The 13,340-nt window shown below is 38.1% G+C and overlaps 3 protein-coding genes across 3 annotated transcripts; 1 reads left to right on the top strand and 2 right to left on the bottom strand.

Moving 5' to 3' along the window:
* Positions 1-2,024: 2,024 nt before the first annotated feature.
* LOC141596745 (uncharacterized) lies at positions 2,025-5,544 on the top strand. The gene is made up of 5 exons (XM_074416987.1): positions 2,025-2,314; positions 2,611-2,675; positions 3,953-4,176; positions 4,837-4,966; positions 5,054-5,544. Exons 1-5 carry the CDS (start codon positions 2,167-2,169, stop codon positions 5,186-5,188), a joined length of 702 nt encoding a protein of 233 aa, XP_074273088.1. The 5' UTR covers positions 2,025-2,166; the 3' UTR covers positions 5,189-5,544.
* Positions 5,545-5,717: 173 nt separating this feature from the next.
* On the bottom strand, positions 5,718-8,968 carry LOC141596744 (cytochrome P450 704C1-like). Its single transcript, XM_074416986.1, has 6 exons — positions 8,314-8,968; positions 7,424-7,639; positions 7,056-7,346; positions 6,598-6,918; positions 6,243-6,446; positions 5,718-6,011 (listed from the first exon to the last, which is right to left on the bottom strand). Exons 1-6 carry the CDS (start codon positions 8,623-8,625, stop codon positions 5,829-5,831), a joined length of 1,527 nt encoding a protein of 508 aa, XP_074273087.1. The 5' UTR covers positions 8,626-8,968; the 3' UTR covers positions 5,718-5,828.
* A 107-nt stretch (positions 8,969-9,075) lies between these two features.
* On the bottom strand, positions 9,076-11,471 carry LOC141596743 (cytochrome P450 704C1-like). The gene is made up of 6 exons (XM_074416984.1): positions 11,127-11,471; positions 10,785-11,000; positions 10,255-10,545; positions 9,853-10,173; positions 9,550-9,753; positions 9,076-9,430 (listed from the first exon to the last, which is right to left on the bottom strand). The coding sequence occupies exons 1-6, from the start codon at positions 11,436-11,438 to the stop codon at positions 9,248-9,250; spliced, it is 1,527 nt and encodes a 508-aa protein (XP_074273085.1). The 5' UTR covers positions 11,439-11,471; the 3' UTR covers positions 9,076-9,247.
* Between the last annotated feature and the right edge of the window lie 1,869 nt (positions 11,472-13,340).

Below are 13,340 nucleotides of genomic sequence, written 5' to 3'. Positions count from 1 at the left end.
TTTGCTAAAACAAATTCAGGAGAGATATCCACGAGAGGTGCTTGAAAAAGGCAAGCGCTCTTGCTACACACAACCTCATTCATACACTGAATGTCAGCCAGAATAGTAGTGAGAGCACTCATAGGCCAAGGGCAACGATTCTGGAAGATCATCTCATTCCTGCAACACCAAATTCTCCAGAGGGTAGCAAGAAAGGGAAAAAGGAGGGAGTTAGGATCAGGCCCTTTTAGAAATTAAGTAACCCAGTTTATGACCCAATCCCTAACATCAATATCCACCCCAACAATGAGTCTTAGTCCTAAAGGGCAGCCAAACCAGAGAGCCTTTGCAAAGCTACAATCTCTGAAGAGATGAGAGATAGATTCCACACAGGGGGAAGAGCCTTCACAAAGGGAACACGTAGAGCGCCAATGCATATTTCGTTTAAGAAATTCAGAGCCAACGGGAAGGGCATTAGCCATAAATTTCCATTAAAAACACCCTTAGTTTGATAGAAATAGGCAATTTCCATAGCTTTGATTTGCATAAAGCAACAAAAGTTGCAGACATTCTAGAGCGATCAGTAGTCGAGTTAGAACCAATAAATAAGCCCTTAGCAGCAGCATAATATCCAGACTTGACAGTGAAATCGCCATGTTTGGACAATTTCCAGTAGAAAGAGTCATCAGAAGGTTGACAGGGGATATAAGTTGCGAGGATTTTCTTTTTAACTCCTTCACCTGGGTCGAAACCAAAAGAGGAGAAATCCCATCTCCTATGATTATCATGAAGGTCACCAACCAGGAACGTAGCATTAGTAGGAGCATCAATAAAATCCCCACAGAGATCACGAAGACTGTAACCCTCGATCCATCTACTCGTCCAGGCCTTAAGACGAGAGGACGAGCCAATCGTCCAAGCAATATTGTTGTAAATAAGATCAGAGCCCCAAATTAAGCTTTTTAGAGCCCATGACGACGCTTGGGGAGCTTTCCATCGGTTCTGAAAAAGAGGATCAGTTTGCATACCAAGCTTGGGACCAATAACTTTGCTAATAAGGCTTCCTGGGACACTTAAAATTCTCCAAGCAGACTTGGCAAGAAGGGCTTGGTTAAAACAGCCAATATTGCGAAGACCAAGACCCCCTTCACCCACCGGCCTACTAAGGAAGTCTTTACTACACCAATGAATAGACTTATTAATTCTAGTTCCACTCCACCAAAAATGCACCATCAGAGACTGAAGCTTTGACGTTACACTTACCGGTATGCGAAATACCGATAGATAGAAAAGAGATAGTGAAGAAATAACAGAACGAATAAGGGTCAATTTACCAGCCGAAGAAAGAAGAATGTTATTCTAGGAGGATAGCCTGCGCTTGGTTTTTTCAATAAGAAATTTAAATAGGTCCCTTTTAGAAGATCCAATACTCGTTGGTAGGCCAAGATAGTTGCCAAGATCATGCTTAGGTACAAATTTGTACTCAGCTAAGCACTTCTTGACCGTCATAAGTGAGCAATTCGGGCTGAAAAGAATAGAGGACTTATCTTTATTAATGCATTGCCCAGAGGCAACACAATATTCATCGATAATGTTCATAAGAAAATCCAAGTCCCCATAATCACCGCGAATAAAGAAGAGAGAATCATCCGCAAATAATAAATGGGATATCTCCGGTCCATTCTTGCAAATTTTGATACCCTTAATGAAGGTGCCATCCTGAGCGTATAGAATCATTTGAGAAAGAACTTCTGTGCAAAGCGCGAAAATATACGGAAATAAGGGATCAGGACAAGAAAGAGGAGGGAAGAGAGGGTGTTGAATTTTTTCAAGGGAAAACATAATGGAAGGGTAAAAAAAAGAAAGTTCCTACGTAAAAAAGAAGTAAACAAAGTTAATATCGGAGTTCGACCAAAATTTGGCCGGAAAATGGATTTTGGTAGTTTTAAACAAAATTTTAAAAATTAAAGATGGTGTCTTGCAAAAAATAAAACGATAAAATAAAACGATAGGTAATATATTTGCAAGTGAGACAAATCTTAGATAGCTTTTAAAAAAAAAAAAAAAAATTACGAGATCCAAAACTCGAACCCAAAATACCAATATAGTAAAACCGAAGTCCCGAAGTACTCCGTTTACCTGAATAACATACTTGGCTAGCAGCAGTCACAAAAAGTTGAAGAAAAGATGGGAGGAAAAGGGCAAAAAAGGAGAGAGAAAAACTACCTAAAGTCCCATGGCGGCGACAAACGGCTTCCTCCGCCACCTGAGATGTCTTCTATTCACGCTATTCCTTCTAAACTTCGCAAACTCATGTCTTACTCTTCTTCCCTAGGTTACTTTCCTTTTCTCCTTCCTTTTCTTTTTCTTTTTCTTTTTTGTATTTTCATTATTATTAGTTTATTCTTGGATTATGATGGAATAAATCAAAATAACTCGAAAACTGATACCGTGCCAGTTTTATTACTAGTTTAGTCTGGGCTACAGTAGCGGTCATTCAATGCAATTCTCGAATTTAATTTTTAGTTGGGTAATTTAGAATCAGTCACCTAGTGTTACTAGCATGACGAGGGTAAGACTGTAAATCTGACCCGTCCTTGCAATTTACTTTTGGTGGTGGTTAATGTTCAGGGAACGAAGCGAATTTAGAGAGTGCAATTCAATTGAAAGGCAAGAAAAGGGATGCTTCTCAAAATGTATGTATCCCAACATTTTACTGTATTTATGTTTTGTGTCAATTGTGTGTATGTGGGTGCTTTATGTATAGTTCATCCGTCCCAATCATTTGTCTACCTTCGATTAAAATACCCCTCACAAACAATAAAAGAAGTTAAACAATGATTGGGACAAAAAGGGAGTAGCTTTTAAGCAGCTATTTCGTCTATCGGTAGGATGTTTGACAATGTGTTTGGTGTTTTTTATGCGTTTCTTGGATATCAATTAGTGGTCTATGTTAGTAACCATGTAGCATAAATCGGAGTGATGCCAAATTAGACGGAGTTAAGTTCAAGTTTGAGCTTATTTTGCCTGGAAAGAGTGAAGCTTTCGATTTCACAGTAAAGAAAAGGATTAGAGTGGCACTTGCTCTACGATGACATGCGTGTTTCAGCTAAAAATGGAACTTATGCTCTTGATTTGCTCAAGGATTGGTCGATAGAAACGACTAGTGGACTAATGTAGCACTTTGATTGATATGGCTTGGATGTTTGGCTGCCGTTAAAACTCGAACAGTGGTGTTTTATTATTATCCCGTCAAGGCACTCTTGTGCTTTATTTGCTCTAAGATTGGAAGTTCTGTTGTTGACTTGCTCAAGGATAACTGATATAGTGGTGAGTAATTATTGGAAGATGTGATACGAGAGCCTTACGAGGTAAAATGTGCATGTAGGAAAGTTTTGCGTTTTACTCTTAGTCTGGGAAGGGATTATATTACTTTTCTTTTAAATCGTATTTTCTCTTTCTCAACTTTTTCATCGTTTTCTAACTTGGTTTGACAGTTCCCTACAAGTTTACGATGATCTATTTTAACTGTCTTCATATCATTTTTTCTATGATCTATCTAAACTGTCCATATCATTTTCAAACTGAGACTTTGTTGTCTCTTACATGGTCTATTGTGTCATCCTTCTCGATTTAAGAAGCTCTAGAGAAGTACGTTGAACGAAACATGCACAGGCCTATGATAGGGTGAGAGGGTTGGATGTACACGCCCTTACTCAATAGTCAATACAAAGAGGTTGTTTTCGAAAAACTATTAATGAAAATTGCAGCGAAACCACAATGACTGAGTTGATGCTTCACAATATAAGATTCACAACTAGTTTTAGTGAAACTTTTTTGCTTCACAATGAAGCTAAGAAATGTTTGATTTAGCGGTCAGTGCCTTCGCTGCCTTCGATAGACATTGAATTCCAAAATTAACCTCAGCGGTGGGTGTATAGTTCTTAATGCTTTACTGTGTTTTTCTTTGTAGAAGCGTCAGTCTGTAGTTGAAAATGAGCCTAAAAGCGCAAGTATTAGCGCCAAGATCGAGAAAATGTCAGCAATGCTTGAGAGCGAAGAAAAGATAAACCCTGGTGTGGATGATGATAAGAAGAAGAAGAAAAAACGAAAGCGGAAAGAGGTGAATGACTTACGGTTTGCGGCAGAGATGGAAAAATTGGGTGTTATTTCTAAACGAAAGCAGCGTAAAAAGGAGTAAGCATTCTCATCTTGGTTAAAACGAATAGGCAGGTGGATGAATATTTTAGCGTACAGGAGTAATTTGCATCTGATGTCTGGTATCCATTAGTGGTATTTTGTTTTCCTTTGGTTGGTAATTTGCTAAGAGATCCCTTGTTGAAAACATTTCTAATGAAATTATCAGTGTATCCTTTGACAAAGTGATCATGATGCCTTTCAAGATATTTTTTTTGTATTGGATATGGTATGTTACGTTGACTCTTTATTTCTGTGGTCATACGTCATACCTATGTCCGAGACGATCCCCAAAGGATATGGGAATCCACTCCCGACACTTACCAATCCTACACTTCTCCTAGAATAACCATAAATGGACGCCTGTGTAACACTAATAGAAGAAGACACTTTGTATGAAACATTTAAGGATTTGAAGCCTCATCAATATTTCTTTATTTAGTTGAAAAATCTAAATATCTCTATTTATAAGCATGCTTATTTATGTTTCGTTTGCGTATTCTAGTACCTGTATCCTCAACTTAGGAGACAACCCCTTAGTAAGATGAGTCATGCCGAGTCGGACACTTGAATATGTTACCCCAGCGTTTGAAGCTTGAGTAATATGCATGTGCATGAACTTCTGTTGATCAAACTGCCTTCTGGCTTCATCCGGTACAGGTTTCTAAAGAACAAGAAAAAGAACCAAAAGAAAGGAGCACCTGAACAGACACTAGATCTTCCAAAGCGTGATGAAGTCAAATTTGGGGATGTTGTTCAAGCTCCACCAAAGTTGGATGTAGTTCCTAAGGTACCATCTTTTGTATTTTTTATTTGCAGCTGTTGATCAAGTGCAACGATTTATTAACAAATAAAATGTGTCGTTTTTTTTGTACAGGCACCCAAGAAACCTATGAATGCTTCACAGGAGAGGCTCAGATTGCAGGCTATTGAGGCATATAGGAACCGTAAAGGGAATAATAGGCTGGGAATTCAACTTCCTTCTTTGAATGCATCCTCAGAGGAGCAATGAAATCTGCTCTTATGTACTTATGTGAGATAGGATCATCATCGGAGGCTTATCTTGCCGAGAGAACGTGCAGGTGACAAGCTGGTCAAGTCGTTGAGTGGGGTTTGTATGACCTGAGTTCAGAATCCATCTGCATCAGAACTGTCCTTGTCGCATCTTTTACGCAACACAATTTACATCCAAAAGAAGTTGTAATATCTATATTCTATCAAGTAAAATCATCTTTTTTTCTCCCCAAGAATTGTGCCCCTTAGCCCTTAGGCATAAGTGCGGAAGCCAGACTTTTGTGCCTCTATTGAGATTTACAGTTGGTATTAACACGGTGTCACGTCCTTGGCGGGTGACAACGGGGATTTCATTATCTGAGCTACACGTATCCAAAGCAGGCCTCATTTTACATAAATCTTCATCATTGTGAGTTGTGACATTGTTTTGCCGATTTTTCAATAAAAGTCGCCTTCAATATCGATGCTTATCTTAGCTCGATAATTTTGGTGTTGGGTTAGCTATCAAAAATCCAAGTTGAACAACATTTGAGTAATCGCCATTCGTCTATTAGCATTAGGGTTCTAGGAGCTAGATGTAAGAAACACCAGAATTATAATTAACACACTTGTAATTTAGTTGAACTTAATAATATACTTTATTTTCGAGGAAGAGCTCGAACATGTAAACCACCATCAATATGGAGGTTTATCATTGTTCTGTAGTTTACAATGCTTTCTTCATCACCGAGTTTGAAAACGAAGTTGCTCAACAGAACCACAGAAAAAATCTTCATCTGCCTGTATGCAAATTCCTTCCCAAGGCATATTCGTGGACCTGCCTATTTAACCAAACATACTCTTATAAGAGTCGGAAAACTCATATGAGACAATCTAGCGGACAATACTGGATTTAACGACTATAGTTAAATGGGGACTATATAAAGATCGTGGTTATGCATATATGTGAGACCGTCTTATAGAAGACTCATTCTATTAGAGTTGGGAGAGTTTTAAACGATATCAAAAGAAATTGAATGACGTAAAGTAAGGAGTGTCATGATAATTGGTACCTGGAATGCGGTGAATTTAAAGGGACTCTGTGGTTGGAAGATCCCATCTTCATCGAGCCATCTTTCGGGGTGATAGTCCTCGGCATTATCTCCCCAAATAAAACGCATCCTTCCCATTGCGTAGGGTTGGTATGCCACCATGTCTCCTTTCTTCACACTATACCCATCAGGCAGTGTATCATCAGAAAAACATATCTTGGCATCCTGTAGAACCAGCAGAAAAAATTAATTTTGATGTCGGTAAACCAAGAAAGTTAGTCGGAGTACTGGTGTGCAGTGTCAGCTGGTCAGCCCTAGGTACTTGTGGAGAAATGAGGATTCAAAAACAACATAGGTTATTTAAATTTTAGTTTACCACAGGAACAGCAGGATAGAGTCGGAGAGTCTCAGTCAAAGCTGCGTGTAGGTAATGCAACCTTTCAAGTGATTCTTCTCTCAAATTGGCAGTAAGTTGTTCATAATTAACGCCGCTTTCCATGCTTGTAACATTTCTTAGTTCTTCTGCCACCTTCTCCTGCACTTCTGGGTGTTTACAAATCATGTAAATGAACCAAGATAGTGTAGCTGCTGTAGTGTCTTTGCCGGCTATCACGAAGTTCAAGATTATGTCTCTCAGATATTTAGGGTCAGTGTTGTCAAGCTGCAAAAATCTCGACAATATATCGTCTTTCTTCATCTGCATTTACCCATTCAAGAACAATTTAAATCAAGAAACCTTGAATAAATAATGAAAAGGTGTGATGATTGCATCAGAATCACATTGTTTTCCAAAATCGAATAATCAGGAGTATTTGGCTAAAAGGTTCAACTTACGGAAGGAGTGCCTTGTGACTTTTTCATTAACTCAACTTTGTTGCTGATCAACCTGTATACAAAATCATTGATAATTCTAATGTCCTGCTTAAGTTTAGCCTCCAAACCAATGTTCAGAAATCTCTTAACCGGCCAGAGGATATCCACATAACGATACAGTGATGCAGCACTGGCATCATCGAAAGCTTGGCTAAATCTTATCCCTTCTTCATTTGAGCCACACATACTATCTAACTCAACTCCGAATGCAACTTTGAATATTGAATCCAATGTCGATTTCATGAACAAATCCTACACAAGCTAAGTCTAGTTAACATCTCAAACAAATCTTACACCAAAGTAATGAAAAATAAATAAACAAATCTTACTTGGATGTCCATGATATGGTCAGACTTTACAGCATCTGCAATTACATTAGCCAATTTCACAGCATTTTCACGGAAAATTGTGCTGCTAAAATCTCGTAAAACCCTAGTCGAAAACTCATAGCTAGAGACTTTCCGTTGGTTTCTCCATTTATCGCCATCCACTGCAAAAATCCCATCACCCAGCAGATCACTCACATTGTCATATGTATAATCTCCCTGAAATTTGTATACATTCATATCAGCAAGGATAGAGACATTATTCAGAAATTTCCAAAAAGTTATGGTCCCACAATAATATCCCAACAGTATAATGGTCCACTTTACTGTGAGACTAATTCAGTGCAGTCCATTCTCCTTTTCATGTCAACAAAGTTTTGCTTAACCTAAATTCTTATGTCCACCCACCGATGGGTGTACCATGTCACCGTACACTCCAGCCAATACGAAAATTGGAATCGACAACATTAGCCATAAATAACTAAGCAGTAATCATAAACGAAGCCCGTGATTACCAATGAACTGATCATATCTTAAATGATTATCCCATTTTCATCTAAATTCAACATTCAACCCATCAAAATTGGCAACTTTTATCTCTATATAACTGATTGCTATTGAACATTCTATACATACAATCACTCGAAAGTCCAAAGATGCATATTTTTTGCAGCAAAACATGAATCTGAAGCATGCAACCAATAATTAATAGCTCATCTAATTAAGAGAAATTAAACACTGTATCTAATTAACCACAGACTACAAATTAAACAAACTGTAACTAATTAACCACAGCCTGACAGCCTACAATTAGAGTAATAAATGGTACCTCTATTAACCCCCCCTCGATCCACCACTGCCCGCGAACATTAAAAAAGACAAGTAAATGATACCTTGCCAAAATTATCAAAGTTGGTCTTGAGAATATACTCAACATTAGGAGGATCACAAGTATAAACTTCATTTCTAAAAGGGTTTAATAATCTGTAAGTTTTATGTTTGGTAGCAAGATCAGTCATGTAATGATGAAGTTTCTTGAAATTAAGCAACTGATTGAACATTGTTCCTGCAATTGGTGGGTACTTTTTATGCCCATGTTTCTGAAATAGCTTGATTTTAACAAATTTGAAGAACAGAAGAGCTAGGATTGTTGGAACAATGACTGTCAAAGTTGTGTTGATGAAGTTGGAGTTTTGGTATTCCATTAGGCATTAGTTTGGGTGTGTGAGTTGTGCAGGATTAAGTTATTGTAATTGACTAATTGATACCTGTAAATCTGTAATAGTAAAATACTATGTATTGCTAGTTTGCTTTAAAACAAAGTTGGTATCCCCACTCAACTTTCTGTGTCATAAATAGAATAATTACACAACTGTCTCAACCACCCTTTCAAAATCTGATATGCATAAATCTTGAACCCGATTTCAGATTAGCCCCAAGTCGGTGTAACCCGCTATTTCGATCTACGGATAATTTCTTTTACCGTTTCTCTCCATAATTTTAAAACAATAATATTCGGTTCAGGCCAGCGGGTTACAAGTCCGGGCATTCGCCCTTTCTTTTGCATAAAAAATAAGTTTCTCTCCATCTACTCATGACCAGGATTCACAAATTCACAATCGCTCTTGTGACTCCTTTAGAGACACAACAAAAAGTCAAAGTGGACAATTCTTTGCATTCAAGTTCTACCTCCTTGGCTTTTCATTATTGAAACTATAGGTGAAGATAATTCAATTCTTATTGTCAATATTGAGAGTAACTTTTTTCAAACATCCTCGGTGGACGCTTATTAGCAACACACTATTATAGAGATTACACAAAGTTGGCTTATATTCGACGAGAAACTCGAACTTGTAACCCACCATCGATTTGAAGTGTTATCATTGTTCTGTAGTTTACAATTGTCTCTTCCTTGTCGAGTTTGAAGACGAAGTTGCTGAACAGAACAGCGGAAAAAATCTTCATCTGCCTGTAAGCAAATTCCTTACCAAGGCATATCCGCGGACCTGCCTGTTTACAATAAGTGGTACTCCGTACATGAGACAGTGGACACATAAAACTGAAACTGAAACTGAACGGACGCTTTTCTTATATAAAAGGAGTCACTAAGTGACTACTGACTAGTTTACCTGGAAGGCGGTAAACTTGAAGGGACTTTGTGGCTGGAAGATGCCATCTTCATTGAGCCATCTTTCAGGGCGATAATTGGGTGCATCATCGCCCCAAATTGAAGGCATCCTACCCATCGCGTAGGGTTGGTAAGCCACAGTGTCCCCTTTTTTCACGCTGTACCCATCAGGAAGTGTATCATCTGAAAAGCATGTCTTGGCATCCTGTCCAAACAATAGATGGTTCTAATTGTGGATTCTGCTACCAACATTACAAGAATACAAATGAGCCTGCTTGATCAATTTAGGTCAGCGGGAAATTACCACAGGAACAGCAGGATAGAGTCGGAGTGTCTCAGTAACAGCAGCGTGTAGGTAATGCAACCTTTCAAGTGATTCTTCGCTAAATCTAGTGGTTAATTCTGCACAATCACCGCCACTTTCCATGCTTACGACTTTTCTAATCTCTTCAGCCACCTTCTCCTGCACTTGTGGATGTTTGCAAAGCATGTATATGAACCATGACAATGTAGCTGCTGTCGTGTCTTTCCCCGCTATCACAAAGTTCAAGATTATGTCTCTTAGATACTTTGGCTCAGTGTTGTTCTGCTGCAAAAATCTGGATAATATATCGTCTTTCTTCATCTGCATTACCCATTCATCAAAAACTACTTCATAGAACAGTGTTTACACAGAAATTTAGTTTAATGAGAAAATTGAACTTACTGAATGAGTGGCTCCTGACTTTTTGAGTGACTCAGATTTGTTGATAATCAACTTGTATACAAAGTCATTAACTATTCTGATGTCGTGCTTGAGCTTAGCCTCCAAACCGATATTCAGAAACTTTTTAATCGGCCAAAACACATCAACATAACGATAGAGTGATATAGCACTAGCATCATCGAATGCTTGTGTAAATCTCTTGCCTTGTTCACTTGAGCCACACGTCGTATCTAAATCAACTCCAAATGCCACTTTGAATATTGAATCCAAAGTTGATCTCATGAACAAATCCTACAAAAGTTCAGCCAACCTAATTTCGTGAATAATTGTTACTACAATTTTTCATAAGAGCTGAACTACTCGTCACACAGCGGTAGATGGGATGTACTGCAGTTTGCAACTATAAAGGCAACTATATTTTTCAGAAAATATGCAATTTGCAACTATAAAGGCAAACTTCAAAAGAGCTGGCATTCAACTATTCATGACGTGGTTCGAAACAGGACAACACCCGAAATGAGAAATCTTACTTGGATGTCGATGCTGTTACCAGACTTGACGGCATTTGAAATAACATTAGCCAGTTTCATAGCTTTTTCACGGAAAATTGTGCTGCTAAAATCTCGTAAATTTCTAGTCGAAAACTCATAGCTAGAAACTTTCCTTTGGTTTCTCCATTTATCCCCATCCACTGCAAAAATCCCGTCACCCAGCAAATCACTCAGATGCCCATAGTTGTAATCTCCCTGAATTTTTAACAACATTCATATCACTATATCAGTAGGGAAATTTAACAAAGTAATCGACACTAGCGTAATACACAGTAGTATAATGGATTATTTGTCAGTCAAAAAATGGCAAATAAATGATACCTTGCCATAGTTATCAAAGTTAGTCTTGAGGATATACTCAACATTAGCAGGGTCAGAAGTGTAAACCTCATTTCTAAAAGGGTTTAAAATTCTGTAAGTTTTATGTTTGGTAGCAAGATCAGTCATGTAATGATGAAGCCTCTTGAAATTAAGCAGATGGTTAAGCATGGTTCCAGCAATTGGTGGGTAATTTTTATACCCATCTTGCTGAAATAGCTTGCTTTTAACAAATTTGATGAACACAAAAGCTAGGATTGTTGGGACAATGAATGTCAGAGTTGTGTTCATAAAGTTGGTGTTTTGGTATTCCATTATTTTGGGTGTGTATGTGAGAAGCTAGATGATTAAGTTATTGATTGATCATTGGTGGTACTATATATAATACTTTATATGCAGTACGTCGGGTTTGGGTCGGGTCATTTTCGGTTTGCTACATACATTGTATTGGGTCAATTCATTTTGGTTTCAGGTCATTTCAGGTTCAGGTCTGGTTATTTTGATTGGGCAACTACAACCAGTTGGTTTTGGTTCGTGTCGGGTCAACAACGGGACAAACAAGGTTCGAGTCATGTCAATCGAGGTTTCTAATTGTAGATACCTCATTTCCGCACCTCCCGCAAACCACCCGGTGATGATTGAGCCGCATGTTTGGTACGCGGAACGATTTGTGACAGTTCGTAAGTTTATCGTCAAGTGATTGCTCAAACAGTGATGTCTACCTCTTAAATGTCATCTACGCGCCGATACGGTCGTTTTGACAGTAATTAGAGTACATTTGGAGTCCGGGCCTAAAATCGTCTTCATTTTCTGATAACCGCTAAAATCCCGAGTCAAAATGTTCTGGAATGTTCCGGATATTTCTATTCCGTATTTTATAAATATTTTACAATCTTTTAATCTTTGGTAAAAAAATTCCCGTAATATTCATACAAAATATAAAGGAAAATAAGATTAATCCGTTATTCCATAAATTAAACACGGAAATCTTTCTTCCGCAGGAGGAAACCACTTGGGAACAGACGCAGCAGGTGCTGCGCCTCTTCCAATGGACGCAGTGCCTGCTGCGCCTCTTCCCAAGTCCTTTTCTGCGTATTTTTCGTATCTTTTCATATCTTTTCGAGATTCACTTCCAAAGTTTCTCCGAAAACCCTAATTCCTTCCGTGATCAGTATAAATAGGAGCCTTCCTTCCTCATATTTCTCACGCGAGTGTCCGCCCTTCTCTTCTCCCTTTGCATTCTAGACCACGTTCTTACTTTTTGGCGTCTACGTGCTTGAACTTTCGACCACATAAGCTCAGATCTTTCTGAGTACCAGCCTCGTTTTGCATGACCGACCAATTTGACCAACTCCACAATAATCAACTTTAATTAATCTTAATCGTTTTCCTCTTACGAGGGCACTTTCGTTACATTCGAGTCGAGCATCACTAAACGTATACTTAGTTCATCTCGTTTCGTCAAACATGTAAGTCTGAGGGTGTAAATCCTTCTTTTATTTATTGTTATTTACTTTTTGTAATCATCATGTAAGATTTATGTCGAAAATACAATTAAAACCGATTTCTAAAAACCCTTTGTTTAAATCCTTTTTTACGGATTAACGAAGACGTGACGTCGAGAAAGGACGCAAAGAATCGCTGCGCCTCTTGGAAAGGACGCAGCACTTGCTGCGCCTCTTCCTGAGGTTGCCGCTGTTCCTACTTCTCTTCTTCTTCTTTCGTCCTCTGTTATTTTCGTTTCTTTGTTTTCGTTTGTCATTGTTTGCTTTTGTTTCGTTCACATAATAGTTTTGGATATTATTAATCACTGTTAGTATATAATTCATCGTTAAATCCCGACTTAAATCCCTTATAACCAATATTTGCGGGTTTTCGTCATTTAAATTCAATCCGGGTTGTAGAGATTCAATTCCTTCATATTGAGTCTCTGGAATTCGATCTTTGATATATTCCCATCTGTTTATTATCATATCCCTCATTAGTTCTTCATTAATTCGTCATGTTTAAACTAATTAGTTCACTCATGTCATTAATCAATCTTTCATTCATGTATTTAATTCGTTTACATTCGTTTTCATCCATGTTTTATCGTTTTTATGACTCATTCACATGTAATTAATGTATTAAATCACTTTCATCCGAGTCGAATATCGTAATTAATCATTAAAATCACCAACGAGTACTAACGATTTGCAGTTCCGGCTTCACAGCCAG

This window comes from Silene latifolia, chromosome 8 (genome assembly GCF_048544455.1).
Source record: "Silene latifolia isolate original U9 population chromosome 8, ASM4854445v1, whole genome shotgun sequence".
Lineage (NCBI taxonomy): Eukaryota > Viridiplantae > Streptophyta > Magnoliopsida > Caryophyllales > Caryophyllaceae > Silene > Silene latifolia.
This window is presented reverse-complemented; position numbering and strand designations above follow the sequence as displayed.

Bases quoted from the DNA above. Each gene is read 5' to 3' on its own strand.
- LOC141596745 (XM_074416987.1), top strand. From the start codon at position 2,167: ATGGGAGGAAAAGGGCAAAAAAGGAGAGAGAAAAACTACCTAAAGTCC. The intron at 2,315-2,610 runs GTTACTTTCCTT...GTTAATGTTCAG, and splicing joins GTCTTACTCTTCTTCCCTAG to GGAACGAAGCGAATTTAGAG. The intron at 4,967-5,053 runs GTACCATCTTTT...TTTTTTGTACAG, and splicing joins AGTTGGATGTAGTTCCTAAG to GCACCCAAGAAACCTATGAA.
- LOC141596744 (XM_074416986.1), bottom strand. From the start codon at position 8,625: ATGGAATACCAAAACTCCAACTTCATCAACACAACTTTGACAGTCATT. The intron at 7,640-8,313 runs GTATCATTTACT...TACAAATTTCAG, and splicing joins ACTTTGATAATTTTGGCAAG to GGAGATTATACATATGACAA. The intron at 6,012-6,242 runs GTACCAATTATC...TTGGTTAAATAG, and splicing joins TTAAATTCACCGCATTCCAG to GCAGGTCCACGAATATGCCT.
- LOC141596743 (XM_074416984.1), bottom strand. From the start codon at position 11,438: ATGGAATACCAAAACACCAACTTTATGAACACAACTCTGACATTCATT. The intron at 11,001-11,126 runs GTATCATTTATT...TTAAAAATTCAG, and splicing joins ACTTTGATAACTATGGCAAG to GGAGATTACAACTATGGGCA. The intron at 10,174-10,254 runs GTAAGTTCAATT...TGGGTAATGCAG, and splicing joins AGTCAGGAGCCACTCATTCA to ATGAAGAAAGACGATATATT.